The 21,702-nt window shown below is 46.6% G+C and overlaps 2 protein-coding genes across 3 annotated transcripts in view; both read left to right on the top strand.

Moving 5' to 3' along the window:
- Positions 1-1,037: 1,037 nt before the first annotated feature.
- Positions 1,038-3,301, top strand: hus1 (HUS1 checkpoint clamp component). Its single transcript, XM_057326574.1, has 8 exons — positions 1,038-1,221; positions 1,313-1,440; positions 1,598-1,774; positions 1,864-1,971; positions 2,059-2,133; positions 2,302-2,401; positions 2,511-2,639; positions 2,829-3,301. The coding sequence occupies exons 1-8, from the start codon at positions 1,170-1,172 to the stop codon at positions 2,909-2,911; spliced, it is 852 nt and encodes a 283-aa protein (XP_057182557.1). The 5' UTR covers positions 1,038-1,169; the 3' UTR covers positions 2,912-3,301.
- Positions 3,302-4,391: 1,090 nt separating this feature from the next.
- The window catches only part of LOC130549374 (LIM zinc-binding domain-containing Nebulette-like), a 29,093-nt gene continuing 11,782 nt past the window's right edge, over positions 4,392-21,702 (top strand). Inside the window, exons 1-3 of one of the 2 annotated variants that reach the window (XM_057326577.1) lie at positions 4,392-4,882; positions 5,872-5,966; positions 11,266-11,350. In XM_057326577.1, the coding sequence (XP_057182560.1) occupies positions 4,814-4,882; positions 5,872-5,966; positions 11,266-11,350 (249 nt within the window). In that variant the 5' untranslated portion in view covers positions 4,392-4,813. The remainder of the gene's footprint in view (positions 4,883-5,871; positions 5,967-11,265; positions 11,351-21,702) is intronic. The other variant, XM_057326578.1, reaches the window with a different exon arrangement.

Raw genomic sequence — 21,702 nt, 5'->3', positions numbered from 1 at the left:
GAACACGGTCGTGGGTTCGAATCCCAGTGAGCCTGCGTGCTCGCGCACAGTCACACACATACACTGTTAAATGTAAAGATTTCATTATCTATAGGTCACTTTGAATAAAAGCGTCTGCCAAATGCGTTCATGTAAACGTTTAAATAAACTCACCGAAGATTCCGAGCAGAAAAACTTTCATGAGTGTGAGAAGATTCAGATCCATGACGAAGATTCAATCAAATTCAATCTCTCAACAGATTCGTCATTCATTTCTAATCATACACATTGAGCCAGTAAATCCCACTGAAAACGTCTGATTTCAGTCTGATTCTCAACATCATCTTCATCATAAATAATCCTCCTCTTCAACCCTCACTCCATCAGCCACGAGAAGCGAGAAGCGATGCAGACTGTCCTCATGCGCTCAGTGCCGCCGCGCGCTCTCTCTCTCTCTCTCTCTGTTCTGCTTCCCTGCTCTCTCTCTCTCTCTCTCTCTCTCTCTCTCTCTCTGTTCTGCTTCCCTGCTCTCTCTCTCTCTCTCTCTCTCTCTCTCTCTCTCGCTTTCCCTCTATTCGTCCCATTCGTCTCAGTCTGTGTGTGTGTCATATTATCACAGGCTGCGGGGGAGATACTTGATATAAAAGCAGCAGCATTCATTTCAAGTCAGAAAAACGTGATTAATGAGAGTTTTATACAACCCTCATCTGACTGTATACAATAAACCATATTGAGTCAGTCAGTTAATGTGAAAAAATCAAAAATCTTGTTTTTATTGTGTTTAATTGTGTTAGTTCTTTAGTTATTATGTCTTAAAAAAACATTAAGTTATCTCATTTTGGAACCAAACTCTTCATATATTATATTTACAATAGTTTTTAATGACTATTGATACCAATGATATTCTTTGTTCTTTATCTGTTTGAGCAGAAAATTCTGTCGGATTATTTAACAAATAAATGTTAATGATTGTTGGTCGTCTATACGTAGAGTTTTATAGAGCGCGCCACCGTGTGGTGATATAAAACACAGCGGAACTTAAAACACGAGGCGTTTGTTTCTAGACGGCGGCCGTGTTTTCAAGCGCACCGCCGGCGGGAATAATCATACACAAACATAAAAAACGAATACGTATCAAATGAACAGAAAATAAAGAACAGACCAGTTAAACCTTTACAGAAAGCCTCACAATGAAGTTTCGATCGAAAATCATCGATGTGGGATGTTTGAATCACTTCACACGTGAGTTTAAAACGCATCGCATGCGTGTTATAGTCATCATAACGATGTTCTTCAGCTTAGTTGTGCTGTTGTTTTTCTCTTGATGTGACAGGTGTGGTCAACACAGTGTCTAAACTGACAAAGTCTTGTGTTCTTCGTCTCACGCGTGATCACGTGTACTTCGTGCTGTCGGGTAAAATCTCTACAGGAGGTGTCAGTATGTGGTGCGAGTTACTGCAGGTAAGTTAACAAGTTATCTTTTCGTCAGTCAAGTCAAATAAGTTTAACATTTTGCTCAAAAAGTCATTTTGAAGTGTGAAAACTGATCAACCTATCAAATCTATAGTTTGACAATGTGAAGCTTTTGGAGGTGTAAAATCTACGTGTGGCATTTCAGGTGAATTTTTTTGATGAGTATCAGATGGAGGGAGTGTCAGCCGACGCCAATGAGATCTTTCTGGAGGTGACGCCCGAGAATCTTTCAAGGGCCTTAAAAACCGCCCAGAATGCCAAATCTGTGAAAATGAAACTTACCAAGAAGAATTGCCCGTGTCTGACGCTGGCAGCCGAGCTGGTGAGCAGAAATATTTCGAGCATGAAGCACGAGTGTTACTTGACCGTGTGACGCTCTGTCTGTCTGTCTGTCTGTCTGTGGATTCACAGCCGTCTCTGTCCAGCGTCAGTCGTGTTGTCACTCATGATATTCCAGTGGATGTTATTCCCAGGAGACTGTGGCATGACTTCAGAGAACCTCAGATGCCCGACTTTGATGTGAGAGGGTTTCTGTTTATAGTTGCTCTTTCTTATCTTCTCTTTTCTAACCCTGAATCCTCACTGAATAACATCATCTTGGTGTAGGTGAGCATATATCTGCCGCCTCTGAAGACGATGAAGAGTGTGGTGGACCGCATGAAGAATCTCTCCAACTACCTGGTACACGGCAATGTCACATTCACCGCTCACAGGACAAGAGTTGTGCTGTAATCCTGATCATCTGTACATCAACAGAGTCACGAAACTTCTTTTGTGTACAGATGACTGCAGGTGCGTGTGCGCTGCGCTCAACGTGTCATGAGTGTGTCAGTGTTGTGTTTGTTTCAGGTCATGGAGGCCAACCTGAAGGGTGACATGAACTTGAAGATTGAGACTGATCTGGTTTCTGTCACAACACACTTTAAAGATCTGGGCAACCCGCCGTGGGGTGAGAAGATTTACTCCAGCTGAAACAACACAACTTGATTTCTCTGTTGTGCATGTGCCGTGCCGTGTCGTGTTTGTGTTGTGTAGGTCATAACTCTGAGCTCTTTCAGGGGATGATGGTTCTCAGACAGTCAGTCAAAGCAGAGATGATGATCTCATGGCTGAAGTTCGTGTGGACATCAGAAAACTCCAGCAGTTCCTCACGGGACAGCAGGTCAACCCCAGCAAAGCCATGTGCAGTAAGTACAACACAACATCACACCTGTGTGTGGATCACAGCTCAACGCTCTCTGATCATTCATCCTGACACAGTATTGAACTGACAATAATTATTCTGTCGTGTGTATTCAAATGATTTGCCTTCATCAAAATAAATAAACAAAAAAGAAACCTGTGAGAAAAATGCTTTTATTTTTCCTTCGACCCAGATATCGTTCACAAGCGGATTCTTCATCTGATCTTTCTACACGAGGATGTTTCTCTTCAGTATTTTATTCCAGCTGTAGTGTGATGTTCATATAGATCCACGTGTTCTCTAAAACTGATGTACAATAATACTAAAAGGGCTGTTTTGGACTCTTATTATGAAAAATACTTTTTATGTTTTGTATAGGTGTACAGAATATGTATATGATTAAATGTGTAGCATTTGCATTGAGATCATTTTGTCTAACTGATCGGATCATTAGCTTATTCCTTTTTTAATATGTTTATTGTTTAAGTGTTCATACAGTAAGTTCTTCTAGAATCTGCTGCAGTTTTTCAAGTCAAAAAGAAACGTGATTGATTTTTAAAAAAGAGTCTTAAGGAATGATTTTCATGCATCTTACAGTATATGTAGTTTACATGCTGCTCTATAAAACATTGGTCATTGCAAAGTGTGTGCGTGTGTAAGATGAATGTAAAAGGTTAGTCAAGTTGAGCAGTGGGAGAGGGCGAGAAGAAACAAGGAGTGCTGTAACTGACTGAAGCAATCAATTGTGTTCAACCCACCGCCATCGGACCAAACGGATGACACAGCCACACTCACTGTATTTATACCTTACAATCCACACAACCGTACCGTCGACGGTGATTCACAATAACGGCCCGTTTTCTTCTTTTTTAACTTTCCTATGTATTCATATAATATAAATATAATTTTACGTACATTCTGCACATCTTTATATTATATTTCCATCCTTTTTATCGTTCTGGAGATTTAAAGCAGTGCATTGTGGGAAATATGTTCATGGACAGACTCCAGGCGGCGCTGAGCATAGCAGACCTAAGCCAAGTGGCGAGACTGGTTCTTTTTGGGAAGCGCGGCCGCCATTTTGGGGTGAAAAGTCTTGATAACGTGAATGTTTCGTGCGAGCCAAGGCTTTTGTCATCGTGTGTTATCATCATTCAGGTTGAATTTCAGCTTTAATGTTTTTATTTTTTGAACCAAGCAGCTGATTGCCATCGCGATAGCAAAAAGCCGAGTCGCTTTCACCCCAAAATGGCGGAACAGCTGGTGTTGCAATGGAACGTTCTATTGCGTTTCGACTCTAGGTATCTATACTCTTTGACCTAAGGATGGCGAGTGCCTCATCAATGCGGTCAATGTAGTTTTACAGTGAACAGATAAACTGCTTACAAATGAGAATATCAATATCCATCGTCCGTTATTGACAGCGTTGAGAAGAGACATTAGTGGCAATTATTTACACCGATAAATTACATTTATACATTATATTATTATATTATATTACATTTATAATATAAATGGTACTCTCTCTCTCTCTATATAGTATAAATTGTTGTTTGTCTTGTAGGGATGTTCAACATACAAATTCTTAAACACCTATATTCAATATTTAATGGCAGCAAGTGTGGCAAAATGTAGTTGCCAGGTAGCATGATATCGTGATGGCGTATGATGAATGATTATTATTTTTATGTCCCTGCGCATGTCGTGGGAAAGCAGCAGGTGTCGCTGCGCGCGCATCTGACAGGCGCGTGATTAAAGCTTCAGCGAGCCTTTGATGTTCTTACATAACTAACTGCTCTCTTTCTCTGAAAAGCGCTGTTCACACACACACGGATGTGTCTTAAACTCTATCGAGCTGCAGATCTAGACATTATTTTAGGGAATCGCGCTCGTGGGATTCTACGATGCCTTTTAGAATAAACTGTCTTTAAATTCATTAAAATGTTGACTAGGTAGTTCTCTAGGTTTCCTGTTCACATGACAGATTATTTAGTATTGAGTGAGCATTGAGCAAATACCCCCCCCCCCCACACACACTTATTAGCACTTATATTGCTCTTGATACGTTGAGAGACAGACGCTGAGTGAAGAGCTCCACACTTCTCATCTGAGCTCATATGTGATGTGTGAAGATTAAAGTTTTATTGTTGTGAGAAGCTCAAAACTGCAGCACTGAAGATGAATCCTCCGTGCGCGCGCTGTGGAAAAATCGTTTATCCGACAGAAAAAATCAACTGTCTCGATAAGGTGCGTGAAACGAGTTTATTTACACAACATTCACACGATAAACAAACACTACTCACACTGTCTTAAGTTTATCTAGTGCATGTTTAAATGCTTTTAATGGGGAATCACAGAATGAATCGATTATGTAAAGTCAACATCAGCAGCTAATGTCGATCATATGGGATGTAACACAAACTTTATTGTGATGATCATTTTGATCGTCTTATATTTTTGTTTCTCTAAATTCTCGTTTGTTTCTTACATAATGAAGTTTATATATTATTTATAATCAGTTGTAATAAACCCTTGCGAAAATGAACCATGCTTTTACTACAAATGCATGTAAAAAAACACAAATGAACCATGCCTTTACTGCAGCAACAATAGGCTAACCATGATATTTGTAGCCGAACTATGGTAATGCAAAAAGGAATAAAATATGGTGAAATGTCGTAAGGTGTAAGTAATAAAAAATGAAAATGGGTTAAAAATGTTATAGCAATACCATTTGTTATATTAAAATGGAAGGAAATAAAACGTGTTTTGTAGTGTCAGCTGTATTTAGATACACTTGAAGTTGAAACTGTGTGATAAACACTCAATCTTAAGATGTGTATCCAACATATAACACACCGTTGATGTTTGTTGCTGCAGTGTGACCCAGACAACACACAACAAGAGCACACATTATTATACGAATCTACTATTCATTCAAGCTCCATAAATCACATGAAAGCGTCATTGTACCTCCAGATAACCTTTGAAGGGTATCCTGTCGTTCAAAACATTGTGTGTTATCTAATATTAGAGCCACAAAAACACAAAACACAATGTGATGGTAAAACACAGAGTTTCACACAGACAGTGAAATGTTACTTGAAACAGTGTGATTTTAAAAAGTCCTACAGAAATACATAAGAACTGAGTTGAATTTATACAATATTGCTTTTGACGTACAGTATGTGTACAGTACAGCGTGTGTACAGATGAAACATGCTTTGGTTTTTCAGAACTGGCACAAGGGCTGTTTTCACTGTGAAGTGTGTAAGATGACTCTCAACATGAAGAACTATAAAGGCTACGAGAAGAAACCGTACTGCAGTGCGTAAGTGTGCTACTGTCTCACTCTAAGGGTCTACATTCACGTCAAAGTCACACAAATGCTTTTTTAGGTGAGGTTGTTCACATGACCTCTTTTACGCAAGGCTCTGATCGGCTCCTGAATCCATTTACACATGTAAATAACACGCTGTCATCACGTGTTCATCTCGTGTTTCAGTAGGAACCTGTGAAAAAAAATCATGTTTTTTAAATATGTGTGTCTCAGAAACGTAATGAAAGTCTCAGTCGTGATTGAAGATGCTTTGGAACATCAGGTAAGATTTGAGCGGCTGTGATGTGAACGTTTGATTATACCTTTAGATCATCTCGAGAAGATGAAGGAAATATTCTGGCTATTAAAAACAGCTTTGTATGCTCATGTACTTGAATCATCTTTATGTGTTCAGTGTTTTTATATTCTCAACATCAAAGCTCTTTGTCAGACCTGTGAGTCTCATGAGAGAAGTGGAAGACGGCTGGAGATATATAATACGAAGTTTATTTCATGTGTCTTTTTCATGTGGAAGTTTTATAGAACACACACGCGTGCCCGCGCACACACACACACAGTCATGTTGGAAAAGTGATGATGAAGCTTGTGAAGTTTGTTAGGCATGACGTCACACACACACACACACACACACACACACATGGTGTCTGTAGTTTATTAACGTTTCCTGAGGTCATGTGTGTGTCTGTCATTTATTGATGTGTCGTGAGGTCACATGTGTGTGTGTTGTTTACTGACATGTTGTGAGATCATGTGTGTAGTTTGTTAAAGTGTATGTGTGAATGTGTGTAGTTTATTGAGTGTTAACGAGTGAATGTAACAGCTGCTCTTATAAACTCATTTCTATCAGAAGCACATTGTCGTGTGGCCTTTTCATTATTTGCTGTTGATTGTGTGTTTAAATGTCAGTGTGTTGTGACCTTTCTGCAACACTGATGTTTGATATTATTACTTGTGTGACATTTTTTAAACAGTCTCTCTCTCACATACAGTGGCAAGAAAAAGTATGTGAACCTTTTGGAATTTCATGGTTTTCTGAATAAATTTGTCATAAAATGTGATCTGATCTTCATCTAAGTCAAGGGTATTGACAAACATAATGTGTCTAAAAATAATAACAAAAATATTATTAACTGGTTGACCCCCCCATGGCAGCAATAACCTCAACCAGGCGCTTCCTGTAGCTGTGGATCAGACCTGCACATCGTTGAGGAGGAATGTTAGCCCATTCTTCCTGGCAGAACTGCTTTAGCTCGGTCATATTCTTTGGACGTCTCATGTGTATGGCCCTCTTCAAGTCAATCCATAGCATCTCTATTGGGTTGAGGTCTGGGCTCGGACTTGGCCACTCCAAAAGGCGGATTTAGTTTTTCTGAAGCCATTCTGTTGTGGACTTGCTCCGGTGTTTTGGGTCGTTGTCCTGTTGCGTCACCCACCTTCTACACAGTTTCAGCTGACGTACAGACAGACAGTCTCACATTATCCTGAAGAATGGTCTGATATACTTGGGAATTCATCTTCCCCTCAATGATTCCAAGCTGGCCAGGCCCTGATGCAGCAAAGCAGGCCCAAATCCTGATGTTTCCTCCACCATACTTTACAGTTGGGATGATGTTTTCATGATGATGTGCCGTGCCCTTTCTACGCCAGATGTAGTGCTGCGTGCTTTTTTCCAAATAGTTCAATCTTAGCTTCATCAGTCCACAACACATTTTGCCAATACCGCTGTGGAGTGTCAATGTGCTCTTTTGCAAACTTCAGGCTTGCAGCAATGTTCTTTTTAGTAAGCAGTGGTGTCCTGCCGTGGATACCCTGCTTGTTCAGTGTTTTACGTATTGTAGACTCATGAACAGAGATGTTAGCAAGTTCCAATGATGCCTTCAAATCTTTGGCTGTCATTCGGGGTTGTTTCTTTACCTCATTGATGAGTCTTCGTTGTGCTCTTGGTGTCATTTTGACTGGGCACCCACTTCTTGGTAGAGTAGCAACAGTCCCAAAGTGTCTCCATTTGTAGATTGTTTGCCTAACGGTAGACTGGTGAATTTCTAAAGTGAAATAACTTTGTAACCCTTGCCAGCTTTATGTAAATCAACCATTCTTGATCGTAGATCCTCTGAAAGCTCTTTTTGGCGTGGCATGGCTCACATAAGCATGTTCTTCTTGTGCAGCTCAAACTCCAACAGTTTGAGGGGTTTTTATCAGTCAAAGTAGCTGTAGTCCACATCTCCAAACTTATTATCTTAACGAGACTCCATGTGTGCTAAAACCTGACTCCAATTAGCTTTTTTGAGGTCATTAACTCAAGGGTTCACATACTTTTTCCACAAACACTACAAGTTTTTTTGGTTGTTCTCAATAAACACATGAAAGATAAAAAAAAATGTTGTGTTATTATTTTTAGACACATTATGTTTGTCAATACCCTTGACTTAGATGAAGATCAGATCACATTTTATGACAAATTTATTCAGAAAACCATGAAATTCCAAAAGGTTCACATACTTTTTCTTGCCACTTTACACACAAACATTTGGATTTAATTTCTCTTTTGTGTGTGTGCGTGTGGGAAGGGTAAACCCTCATGTTTCCTCATGGGGACAAAATGTCCCCACAAAGATGGCAATATCCAAAATCCTTGTCCTTGTGGGGACATGTTTTGGTCCCCATGAGGAAACAAGCTTATAAATCATACAGAATGAACTTTTGTGAAAATGTAAAAGAGCAGACAGTTGTGTGTGATTGTTAGGGTTAGGGAATATGAGATACAGTCTGTACAGTATAAAAACCATTGTGTCTATGGAATGTCCCTATAAAACATGGAAACCCAACATGTGTGCGTGTGTGTGTGTGTGTGTGTGTGTGTGTGTGTGTGTGTGTGTGTGCGTGCGTGCGTGCGTGCGTGCGTGCGTGCGTGCGTGTGTGTGTGGAGGGCAGCGGTACTGTAGATGCGTATGAATGTGGGTCAGGGTGTAAACACAACAATAATCAATCAGACAGACATTTAGACTCACTGTTACAATATGTGTAAATGTATACACACGTGTTGTGTGTTTGTTTGTACAGATTCAGTGTTGTTATTGTGTTCAGGTGTTTCAGAAATGCAGAATAAATGTAAAATAAGCTATAAAGAGAGAGAGCGGAGTGAAGCGATGTGCTCATGCACCTACACAGGTCGAGTGTGAGGGCTGAAGCGCTCCGGGCGTCTGTTTTACCCACAATCCCTCTCTACATCATGAACAACAATGTGAACAGTGAGCAGAGAAAACCAAAACATCCGTTTGAAAATCATCACACAAGTGTGACATGAGTGACATGATGATCATGATTCTGCAGTCTCTGTGCGTGCGTGCGTGAGAGAGATATTAAAGTGTTCTTGTGTTTGTATATGTATGGAGAAATTGGGTCAGATGTGACATCACTGATTGTTATTGAAGTGTGTTAAACAATTTTGTTCAGCACATTTTACCGTGTGATATTGTGATGTTTAATGTCTGCTTGACACACTGGACGACGCACACATGCTGGTTTGAGTGTGTTTAGCTCATGTGTGTTACAGTTGATGTAACACAACATTCTTGTTTGGATTGTGTTTAGTTCTCATGATCTTTCAGCTTCACTTCTATACAGATGAGACATTCACATCTGTCCTGAGTTCAGAGTCACACATGTGTGCGTGAGTGCCTGTGTTTGTGTGTGTGTGTGTGTGTGTGTGTGTGTGCGCGGGGGTTCTGTTGCTCAGGGAAACCTTCTCTTTTTGTTCTGGTTCATTCAAGCACAGTCACACGTGACATCACATCGATGTGTGTGTGTGTGTGTGTGTGTGTGTGCGTGTGTGTGTGTGTGTGTGTGTGTGTGTGTGTGTGTGTGTGTGTGTGTGTTTGTCAGTAACTCTTCAACTACTGTACTGTCACTGTACATATATGACTACACAACACTCTCAGTGTACTGACAGAAATGTAAGAACACAAACTGTGTGAATGTTGTTTGTAGTGTTTTCTTCAGGATTGTGTTGTGGCAGAACTTCAGCGTCTCACAGGCAGCTCTGTTTTTCAACTCCAACAAAATAAATGAGAGCAGTTGCTACTGGAGACACACAGACACGCTAACACTACAACAGAACACTTCACACAACCTGTACAACACACACACACACAGTTTTGTTGTCGTATGTTTGTGTGGTCCTGCCATAGATGTCTGTTATACAGTAGTGATGATATGTTGTGTGTGTGAATTGTGTTTGTGTGCAGTTAAACTGTTGTGTGTTGTCTATAGGGAGATGTTAGCGACTGTGTTTAGGTGTGTTTATAAGTTGTATTTACAGGTTGGTCATCTGACTAGGGTTGGGAATCGTTTCAATTTTATCGATTCCGATTCCAATTCCGATTCTGCTTATCGATTTCGATTCTTATCGATTCCCAGTTTCGATTCCAGAAGTAAAACATTTAGATATCAACCTGTATGGTCATTTAGCCTGCTTATTGACTTGTTTGCAAAATATATTTATATATTTATGAGCACCGTTTTGTGTATATTTACACATAGAAACACACTTTTTCTGCTTTATTACAATTTGTATTATCATAGTTGAACTACATCATGGTTAAACTGCAGTTACTATAATGCAACTACGGTTAATTTGTGATTCCTGTGCTTTGATGCAAATTCTATAGCTAAACTATGCTTACTATAGTAAAAAATATTGATAATTTTCATAAGGGCTTTTATTGAGATATCAGCAGATCATGCAACGCATGTACTTTTCTGAAAATATGCACACAGGAATTGATAAGAGGAATTCAAATTTTAATCTCAAGTATCCGATTCCTATTCCTTTCGATTCCGATCCGATTCCTAGCCTTTCGATTCCGATTCCAAATTGGAATTGATTTTCGATTCCCAACCCTACATCTGACAGACAAACATGATGCGCTCTTCTGTAGAATCATCTGAGTGGACCTTTGTAACGTCCACACAGTTACACAAACACACACAAATATGATTTAATGTTGTGTACCAGTACTAGACCTGAACTCAAGTCATATTCAGACCGAGAGCTGATTGGTTATATTTGCTCAGGAATGTGTGGAGAGGTGGGGTCAGGGGTTGCCAAGGAAACATTCTACTGATTTATTTTGATCACATAATGAAGTAAAGCTATTGTTTTATTGTTGAACTTTGAAGAGATGATTAATGTGTTAAAACAGCGCATGATCACTGGAATATATCTTACACTAGTGAACATGTTAAAGACATGTACGTGTAAATAATGATTCTGTTTATTGTCGTTTTTCAGTCACTATCCGAAGACATCGTTCACCATGGTGACGGACACACCTGAGAATCTTCGACTGAAACAGCAGAGTGAGTTACAGAGTCAGGTGAGAATATACAACACATCACATCAGCTCAGAGCCTCTAGTGTGTGTGTGTGTTTATTAAAATTGTGTGTGTGTGTGTGCATGTGTGCATTAAAACTGTGTGTGTTTGTGTATTAAAACTGTGGGTGTGTGTGTGGACTTGGTTTTTATATGTTAGTGGGGACCTAAACTTGAACGCACACCAACACATGGGGACTCGTGTCACTGTGGGGACCAAAATTGAGGTCCTCATGGGCACAAAAGCTTATAAATTGTACAGAACAATATTTAAAAAAAAATCTAAAAATGCAAAAAGTGTTCTATGATCTTTAGGTTTAGGGATAGGGTTAGGGGTAGGGGATAGAATATACAGTTTGTACAGTATACAACTCATTACGCCTCTGGACTGTCCCCACGGAGATAATAAAACATACGTGGGTGTGCGTGTGTGTATTAAAACTGTGTGTGTGGACTTGGTTTTTATATGTTAGTGGGGACCTAAACCTGATTACACACTGTAACAAGGTTCAATAATACCGGAAGAAAGGAGTCGGGGTTGGCGTGGCTGGGAAACCGAGATTAAATTTATTAACAACAAAGCTTAGTGATGCTGCTGCACCGTAACATAAACACTCAAAACTTCTTCAGTAAGCACTCGCAATATTCCAGTCCTGGACGCAACGTCTCATCGGATCCTCGATCTCCTCTCGGTTCCCAGCCGGTCTCTCTCTGCCTACCGTCTCGTGTGTCCGGCTTTTTGCCAATTACTACAATGAGAAGCAGGTGTTTTTAATATGCCCTTGATCTGCTTACTCACCATTCTTCTCCTGCTTCTCCCTCTCGGCTGAACCACGCCCCCCTTGCCACATACCCCCACCGCCCGACTCAGGCCGGGGAACCATCCGGCCTGCAGCCTCCCCCCCCCCTCCTGGAGAGAAAGTCGGCCACCGCCATCTGCGTCCCCGGCCTGTGGATCACCTGGAACTTGAAGGGTTGTAACGCGAGATACCAACGAGTGATCCACGTGTTGGTATCCTTCATGCGGTGGAGCCATTGCAGGGGCGCGTGGTCTGAACAGAGCGTAAATTCGCGTCCCAGGAGATAATAGCGGAGAGTGAGGACGGCCCACCAGATCGCCAAACACTCCTTCTCAATGGTGCTGTACCTCGTCTCTCCTGGAGAGCTTCCGACTGATGTACAGCACCGGCCGCTCCTCACCCTCTATCTCCTGGGACAGGACCGCCCCCATGCCCCTGTCCGACGCATCGGTCTGCAACAGAAAGGGAAGAGAAAAGTTGGGAGGGTGCAATAACGGCCCGCCAGACAGAGCAGCCTTCACCTGGGTGAACACCTGCTGGCACTGCTCCGTCCATTGGACGGTATCTGGCGCCCCCTTTTTAGTGAGGTCAGTCAGCGGGCTGGTGAGGTCCGAATAATTAGGTACAAACCTTCTGTAATATCCCGCCAGCCCCAGGAACTGCCTCACCTCCTTTTTGGTCTTGGGTCTCGGTGAGGTCGCAATCGTGGCCGTCTTGTCAATTTGGGGACGCACCTCCCCATGACCCAAGTGGAAACCCAGATACCTTACCTCTACACGCCCAACCGCACATTTCTTCGGGTTAGCCGTCAGCCCGGCCTCTCTCAGCGAACCCAGAACCGCCCTCAAATGTTGTATATGCCGCTGCCAGTCGTTACTATATATGATGATATCATCTAAGTAAGCTGCGGCATATGCAGCGTGAGGCCGGAGTAGGCGGTCCATGAGACGCTGAAAGGTAGCCAGGGCTCCGAATAAGCCGAACAGAAGTGTGACAAATTGGTGTAAACCGAACGGCGTGGTAAAGGCTGTTTTTTCTTTGGATAAGCGAGATAAGGGGATCTGCCAGTATCCTTTCGTTAAATCCAATGTCGAATAAAAACGAGCTGCACCAAGTCGATCAAGTAACTCGTCAATTCGTGGCATTGGATATGCGTCGAATTTCAACACAGCATTCACCTTTCTGTAGTCCACGCAGAATCGCTCTGAGCCGTCGGTTTTAGGAACTAAGACTATCGGGCTCGCCCAATCACTTCTGGAATCTTATTACTCTCATGTCCAGCATAGCTTCTAATTCCTTCTGAACCACCATTTTCTTATGTTCAGGTAACCTATACGGTCGACTGCGCACTACCGCGCCCGGCTTGGTCTCAATGTGGTGCTTTATGAGATTGGTGCGGCCAGGCAGGGGCGAGAACACATCTGCAAATTCTGCTTGCAACTTGGCAACATCCGTGATCTGGGAGAACGAGAGATGATCCCCCTGGGGCCAGAGCGAGTGATTGAACTTTGGTGTTCGCTTCTGGTCCGAGATCATCCACTCTGCTGACTGCCGTCGCCAGCATCACTGTGTTTGCCTCACTCCATTTTTTGAGGAGGTTGAGGTGGTAAACCTGATGTGCCCCACTCCTGTCCGACCGAACTACCTCATAATTGAGATCCCCAATTCGCCGTGTGACCTCGAAGGGCCCTTGCCACTTGGCGAGTAACTTAGAACTGGACGTTGGGAGTAATACAAGCACTTTCTCTCCCAGTGCAAATTTACGTAGCCTGGCGCCCCGTTATGCTGTTGGCTTTATCTGTCCTGCGCCTGTAACAAATTCTCCATTGAGAGCCGCCCCAGTGTATGGAGTTTTGTTCTCAGGTCCAGGACATACTGAATTTGGTTTTTGCTCGCGGAAGCTCCGTCCTCCCAAGCTTCCCTTAGGACATCTAAAACCCCGCGGGGCTGACGGCCATAGAGGATCTCAAAGGGGGAAAACCCCGTGGAGGCTTGGGGGACCTCGCAAACTACAAATAAAAGAGGTTCCAGCCACCTATCCCAATTTTTGGCGTCTTCGTGAACGAACTTCCGGATCATTGTTTTCAATGTACGATTAAAACGTTCGACCAGCCCATCTGTTTGTGGGTGGTAGACACTGGTACGAATCGTCTTAATCCCCAATAACCCATACAGTTCGCGGAGGGTCCGTGACATGAACGGCGTGCCTTGGTCCGTGAGAACCTCCTTTGGGATTCCCACGCGAGAGATTATTCGAAACAGGGCGTCCGCAACACTTTTAGCAGAGGTATTGCGTAGCGCCACTGCTTCAGGGTATCGGGTTGCGTAGTCCACGATGACTAACGCAAATCGATGCCCTCGTGCAGATCGCTCTAACGGCCCGATCAGGTCCATACCAATTCGCTCGAAGGGGACCTGCATGAGGGGAAGTGAGCACAATGGTGCTTTTGGGGTGGCCGGTGGGTTTACAAACTGACATTTGATGTGGTAGAAGTCGATCTTGAAGTTCAAAAAATCTCTCAGACAAAGAAGGTTCAGGAGTCAAGGAGTTAACTTTATTTGATCAGGTCAAACAAAGGAGATGTCCCAAGTCATCTGAAAACTTAGTGTTTTCCAGCCTGTAGTTATAGTGAAACTTAGGAAAGGAGGTGCTTTCCTAAACCAATCAGGTAAATTCCCTTTATCTTTTATTTTTTATTATCCAATCATAGGTTAAAATGATTAAAAATATACTTATATGTTCAAACAACACTCAATCAATGCTTAAGTATACTGATTATGTCATTAAATCATTAAATCATCTTCATATATTCACTTGTATAATAGTTATTGGTCTGATTATTAACACATCTATGGTAATATCATTCCTATGAATACTTCTTATAAGTGGGGTGTACAACAGAGCCCAAAAGTGCACATATGCACAAAATGACACAAAATGATCAGAATTATGCACAATACATTCAGGACAAGACGCGCACCACCTGCGCACGTTCTCATGAATGCCCGGCCAGAAAAATCGGGTCGGTAGTCGATTTAAGGTTGCAGCTTGCCCCAAGTGTCCGGCCATCGGATTACAGTGAGCCGCCTGGAAAAGCATTTCCGGATGGCTCCTTGGAATGACTAACTGTGTTGTATCCTGTTTGGACTGAGTGTCTTAGGTCACTCGATACAACCGGTCCTTAAGAATGGGAAAGTACAGGTAGGATAGCAGTTGGGGAGGGTTTGACCGTCGATTGTACGGACCTGATCAAACGCGTGTTTGAGCGAATCATCTGTAGACTGCTGTAGAGGAAAATCATAGCACTGGGAGAGATTCCTTTTCTCCACAGCGCTCTGTTCCTCTGAATCAGACGTCAGAGGTCCCGGCTCAACCTCTCCTACCTTCGCGACCGCCCCCCTCCGCTGCCCTTGGTTCCGCCAAGAGACATCCGCACATAAGTGCCCCAATAATACCAAAAACATTGGCCAATTCGTCCCTAAAATTAGCGGATGTCGGAGGTGCTAGTTAACAGCCACCTCTACACTATGTTTTTGGCCCCGAAATTTTATGCTCAGCAGCACTAAAGGGTAGTTCACCACATCCCCGTGTACACACCTTACCTTAACCATATGGCCCATATCCAATGCCACAAATTGAATCAGGCTTTGATGAATTGAGGTTTGGTTACATCCTGAATCCACCAAAGCCTGATACGTACCACACCACCACAGCCCCCCCCCCAAAACTCACAGGTATCTGATACAGCCCGTCTTGACCGAGGGCAGCCTGTGGGTTGTCGGGAACCCGGGCCATCATACCGACCTCCATCATAGGACAGCGATCGATAAAATGGCCGGGGTCCCCGCAACGCCAACAGGCCGGCCCAGGTGTCCCCGCCGCCCTAGCGGCAGGAAGCAGACCAACGAATTGGCGAGGAGAGGGCGGAGGTACAGGAGAGGCATTGGGGCCAGTGCCATACTGGCTGTCGGATCTCCCCGGGGTCCTAACGGCTCCTATCGACCCCATTCCCGGCGACGTCCGGGTCCTCGGGGCTGGCCGTGGCAAAAAACTCCCTCGGGTCCTAGGAAAAGGAACAGGTTTGGGGGGAGAGGTGGTGGACATAGGGGAAGAGAGAGAAAAAGATGGTAGGGGTACGCTGACCCCTAGGCACCACCAACTGCTCCTCCGCCAGCTGGATGGCCTGGGTCAGCGACGTCGGTCGAACTGTTCCAGTGTCACCTTATCCAGGATGGTGTTGATGTCGCTACCGTCGGCCATCTGTGGCAAGCATCCCGGAACTGGTGAGCAAAGGAGAAGGGGTGGCCGCACTCCCCGAGCTCCAGTGAGTGGAAGCGCTGCCGATGCTGCTCCGGACTCAGGCCAACCCGTTCCAGGATTGTCTTCTTGAGGTCCACGTACTGGAGCAGGTTCTGGACCGGTAGCTGTTGTGCCGCCATCTGGGCTTCCCCGTCAGCAGGGGAATCAGTCTCGCTGACCAGATGTCCGGCTGCCACCCGGATAACTCCGCGGACCTCTCGAACAATTCCAGGAATGCTTCCGGATCATCCTGGGCTCCCATCTTGTGCAGCGGGATCTGGACAGCTGGGGGTGTGGCCGATGGCGATCCCGTGTCTCTTCCCTGGCTCAACCAGCTCCAGAACACCTCGCGGTCTTCCTGTTGGGTCTGGACGAGAGCCTGGAATCATCTCTCTTGGTCCTCTCTGAGGCCCAACAGTGCCTGATGATGCTCCTAGTGAAGACCGGCGAGGGAGTTGATTACGTCCGCAAATGGCGTGGCTGGCGTGGACTGCATGTCGGCGGCGGCTGGCTCCTTTCTCCCAGGTTTCGGCACCAGTGTAACGAGGTTCAATAATACCAGAAGAAAGGAGTCAGGGTCAGCGTGGCTGGGAAACCGAGATTAAGTTTATTAACAACAAAGCTTAGTGGTGCTGCTACACCTTAACATAAACACTCAAAACTTCTTCAGTAAGCACTCGCAATATTCCAGTCTTGGACGCAACGTCTCATTGGATCCTCGATCTCCTCTCGGTTCCCAGCCGATCTCTCTCTGCCTTCCGTCTCGTGTGTCCGGCTTTTAACTGTCTCCTCGCCAATTACTACAATGAGAAGCAGGTGTTTTTAATATGCCCTTGATCTGCTTACTCACCGTTCTTCTCCCGCCTCTCCCTCTCGGTGCAGACTGCGCTGAACCACGCCCCCCTTGCCACACACACTAACTCATGGGGACTCGTGTCACCGTGGGGACCAAAATTGAGGTCCCCACGGGCACAAAAGCTTATAAATTGTACAGAACAATGTTTTTTGAAAATCTAAAAATGCAAAAAGTTCCCTTTCTGTTGGTCGCTCGACGTTGTGTCAAACCGACAGATGGGGTTTGTCTTGAGAACCAATCATCTTCTGACTATTTTGAAAAGGCCAATGAAATTGGCGAATGAAATTTGCATGCCGGACTCCACCCCGGATATCCTGGTATAAAAGGAAGACGGCGTGCTCATTCATTCACCTTTTGTTCTTCAGAGCCTTCGAGCTTATGATCTCCATTCTGATCTATAGTGATCTTACACTGCTGGATCCTTACGACATGGTGCAGCGGACTGTCCCTCTTGGCAGCGACTTCCCCTGAGTGTCTCGGCAGCTCCGGAGGTGTTTGAGTTATTTCCTTTTTTCAGCTAAAAGAGCAAATTTCTCCAGCGCGGCATGTCCCGCTGTTCTCATGGGTGCAACACGCTCATCGAGGAGGGGGACGGACACGATGTCTGCCTCAAGTGTTTGGGTCTCCGGCATGCTGAGGCAGCATTTGTGGATACGTCCTGCCCGCACTGTGGGTGGATGGCAATTCAGACGTTGCGGTCATGGGTAGCTGTGTTCTTTTTGGAAGCAGCCGCCACCTCGTCAGCTTCCCGTCCCAGGACCACAGTGGCTACGATCTCTGTGAGCGGCAAACCGCCAGCCACAGGCTCACGGACCGCTCACGCCCATCTCGCTTGTCAGACCATCCCCCAGGAGATGGTCCTACCCCGTCTTGTTCCTCCGCCATGTACTCAGAAGTGCGTGACAATGATATGTCGCTTGCAGCATCGGAGGGTGACCTATTGGCATCCGACCCCGACGATTCCTCGGAGCTCCCTCCCTCGGGTAGTCGAGCGCAGGAAGAGGCGGACGTCGAGATGTCAACCATGCTTTCCCGGGCCGCCGCGAGCATTGGGCTGCAGTGCACCGCACCGCCTCTCCCCCAGAGCTCGCGGCTGGATACATGGTACCTCGGGTCTGGGCGCAACTCCAAGCCAAGCCGTTTTTTCCAGAAGTGCATGAGGAGCTCAGTAAGACGTGGAACGCCCCCCTTACGGCTCGCGTCGCTCTCTCTTCCCTCGATGGTGGGGCAGCCAGGGGCTATGTCGACGTCCTCCAGGTGGAACAGGCCGTCGCGGTACACCTGTGCCCGCAGACGGCCGCAACCTGGAGGGGTCGGCCTAGACTCCTGTCCAAGGCATGTAAGTTTTCGGCATCTCTGGTGTCGAAGGCTTATGCTTCCACGGGCCAGGCTGCCTCCTCCCTCCACGCCATGGCCATCCTGCAGGTCCACCAGGCCAAAGCGTTGAAGGAGTTCCACGAGGGGAGGACCGACTCAGCGTTAATGCAGGAACTCCGCACCGCCACCGATCCCGCCCTACGGGCGATGTCCACTATGGTGGTCCAGGAGAGACACCTCTGGCTCAACCTTGCGCAGATGCGTGATGCTGAGAAAGTTCGCTTTCTCGACAAACTATCTCGCAAGGGGGGCTGTTTGGTGATACCGTCGAGGACTTCTCCCGCAGTTCTCGACGGTGAAGAAGCAGACGGAGGCCATTAAACATCCTGCCCCCGCCGTGACTTGGCTGCCTTCCGGCCGTTGAGATCCCGTGCGGCGTCTGCTTCCCAGCAGCCCCGGCCCTCCTCGTCGCCAACTCCAGCGCCCCCTAGGCAGACGGCCTCCTGAACAGGGCGTCGAAGAGGAAACCACTGCCCGTCAGCAGCCGTCGCGGAAGCAGAAGGACCCCAGGGAGATCGAGTATACCATCGGGCCTGCCATCCCATCACTGGGCGGTTGGATTGGGACGGTTCCTGCCCCGTCTCAGCACCTGCTGGGCCCCTCCGTGGGCCTGGCGCCCACATACTCACAAAAAGAGTTTCTTCTCTCTCTGGGGTGGGATTACAGCCGCTCTCACCCTGTACGCGACGGTGGTCGGCAACTCGACGTTGCGTTATGGCGAGACGCAACGTGGAGTACACACAGCAGCCCTCAGCACTCTCAGTCAGACAGTGCGTGGAGCTGCGTCATCGCCGGGCAGGTAAGTCAGCAGCGCCGATCTCCTCCCCGAGGGCAAGGGATCCGCGCTGCCCGCCATCGAACCACCCCCCGGGGTGACGATGAAGCAGATTGAACCCCTAGTCCCCCTGTCTTGGTTCCTGGGAGCCTGCCTACGGCTTCCCAGGCCGTCACGGTGGCTAGGGAGGACTATCCGTCTCGGCTACGCGATCCAATTCGCCAGATGCCCGCCCAAGTTTCGGGGCATCCTCTCAACCTCAGTCAGAGGCAGCGATGCTCCCATGCTTCGGGCCGAGGTCACCACCCTTCTGGCGAAGGAAGCGATCGAGCCTGTCCCTCTGACCGAGATGTGCAGCGGGTTTTACAGCCCGTACTTCATCGTTCCCAAGAAAGGTGGGGGGTTGCGCCCCATCCTAGATCTGCATACTCTGAACAGGCACCTACACAAGCTGCCGTTCAGGATGCTTACGCTGAGGCGCATCCTGGCATTGGTCAGATGTCAGGATTGGTTCATGGCAATCGACCTGAAGGACGCATACTTTCATGTCTCGATTCTCCCTCGTCATCGACCGTTCCTACAGTTCGCTTTCGAGGGGCGGGCATATCAGTACAGGGTCCTCCCCTTCGGTCTGTCCCTGTCCCCACGAGTCTTTACGAAGATCGTGAAGGCCGCCTTCCCTCAGAGAGAGATGTGCGGGTACTGAACTATCTCGACAACTGGCTCATCTTGGCACACTCGCGAGATCTGTTGTGTACACAGGGACCTGGTGCTCCGGCATCTAGACCGTTTGGGGCTACAGGTCAACTGGGAGAAGAGCAAGCTCTCCCCCATGCAGAGCATCTCTTTTCTCGGCATGGAACTGGACTCTGTCTCCATGACAGCGCGACTGACTACGGAACGCGCTCAGTCGGTGTTGAACTGCCTGAAACACTTCAGCACGCAGTGTCGGGGCGGTGGACGGGCCCCCGCCTGCGCTGGCATATCAACTGCCTAGAGTTGTTGGCTGTGCTACTTGCACTGAGGAGGCTGCAGCTCCTCGTGCAGGGCAAGCACGTGCTGGTCCGGTCGGACAGCACAACTTCCATAGCGTACATCAATCGCCAGGGTGGCATACGCTCACGGCAGCTAACACAACTCGCCCGGCGCCTCCTCCTCTGGAGTCAGCAGGTGACAACGTCCTTGTGAGCCACATACATCCCGGGCGACCTGAACCAGACAGCCGACGCGCTCTCTCGTCAGTCGACGCCTTGCGGAGAGTGGCGACTCCATCCCTGCGCAGTCCGACTCATATGGGAGCGGTTAGGCCAGGCGCAGGACAGATGGGGTTCGTCCCTGAGAACCAATCGCTTCCGACTTCTTAGAAAAGGCGAATGAAAATTGGCGAATGAAATTTGCATGCCAGACTCCGCCCCCGGATATCCGGGTATAAAAGGGAGACGGCGTGCCTCATTCATTCACCTTAGTTCTCAGGAGCCTGAGACCTCTCACGACTGCTGCAGTGGACAGCACGTGTTGTGGCAAGGAGGACACAACGTCTCGTTCCCTCCATCAGGGAACCGAGGTTACATCCGTAACCGAGACGTTCCCTTTCTGTCGGTCTCTCGACATTGTGTCGAACCGACAGATGGGGTTCCTATGGAAAACGCCATAACACTGTGCCCTGTCACAATCTCTAGCGAAGCGACGGTGACTGGCCTGGGCGTGTCAGCCGTGAGCGCTACCGCGAAATTGTATCCTACCAGTGGGTAGGTAGGGGGTCCCAGAGCTTTCTTGAAAGGTGGGAAGGCCCCCACCTTCGGCCTCACAGGCGGCGGCCTTGTTTCTCTAATAGCGAGAAGCCGCCCGGAACCGTAAGGCCACTGGGTAAGCGCTACTTCCTCAAGTGGGGGATGCGCTACAGAGACCACTTCCTACCGCAGGGAGGAGTCTAGTGGAGATACCAACATGGTCTCACCGATAGGGGAGAGCTCATGGGAAGAAAGTGCGGATTGAAGGAGTTAACCGCGAGGTGGAGGTCCACCTAAGGAGGTCATGGGTTACCAAGGTGGGAACCAGCATGAGGATACATCAGACGGAACCGCCCTACTGGGGGGTTGCAACGTCTGGTAGCACTAGGTCCGGTTAGAGCTATGTTGCAAATAACTCCGGAGATACCCAGCCTAAGGGGCAGGGCTGCTCTGCCCAGCCCGCCCGCAGGAGGTGCTTGCTAGTGATGGATGGAGTGCCTGTTCTTCACCCAGTGGG

Source organism: Triplophysa rosa, unplaced genomic scaffold, assembly GCF_024868665.1.
Source record: "Triplophysa rosa unplaced genomic scaffold, Trosa_1v2 scaffold110_ERROPOS82188, whole genome shotgun sequence".
In the NCBI taxonomy this organism is placed as follows: domain Eukaryota; kingdom Metazoa; phylum Chordata; class Actinopteri; order Cypriniformes; family Nemacheilidae; genus Triplophysa; species Triplophysa rosa.
Note: the sequence above shows the minus strand (reverse complement) of the source record. Positions and strands in the feature narration are given on the sequence as shown.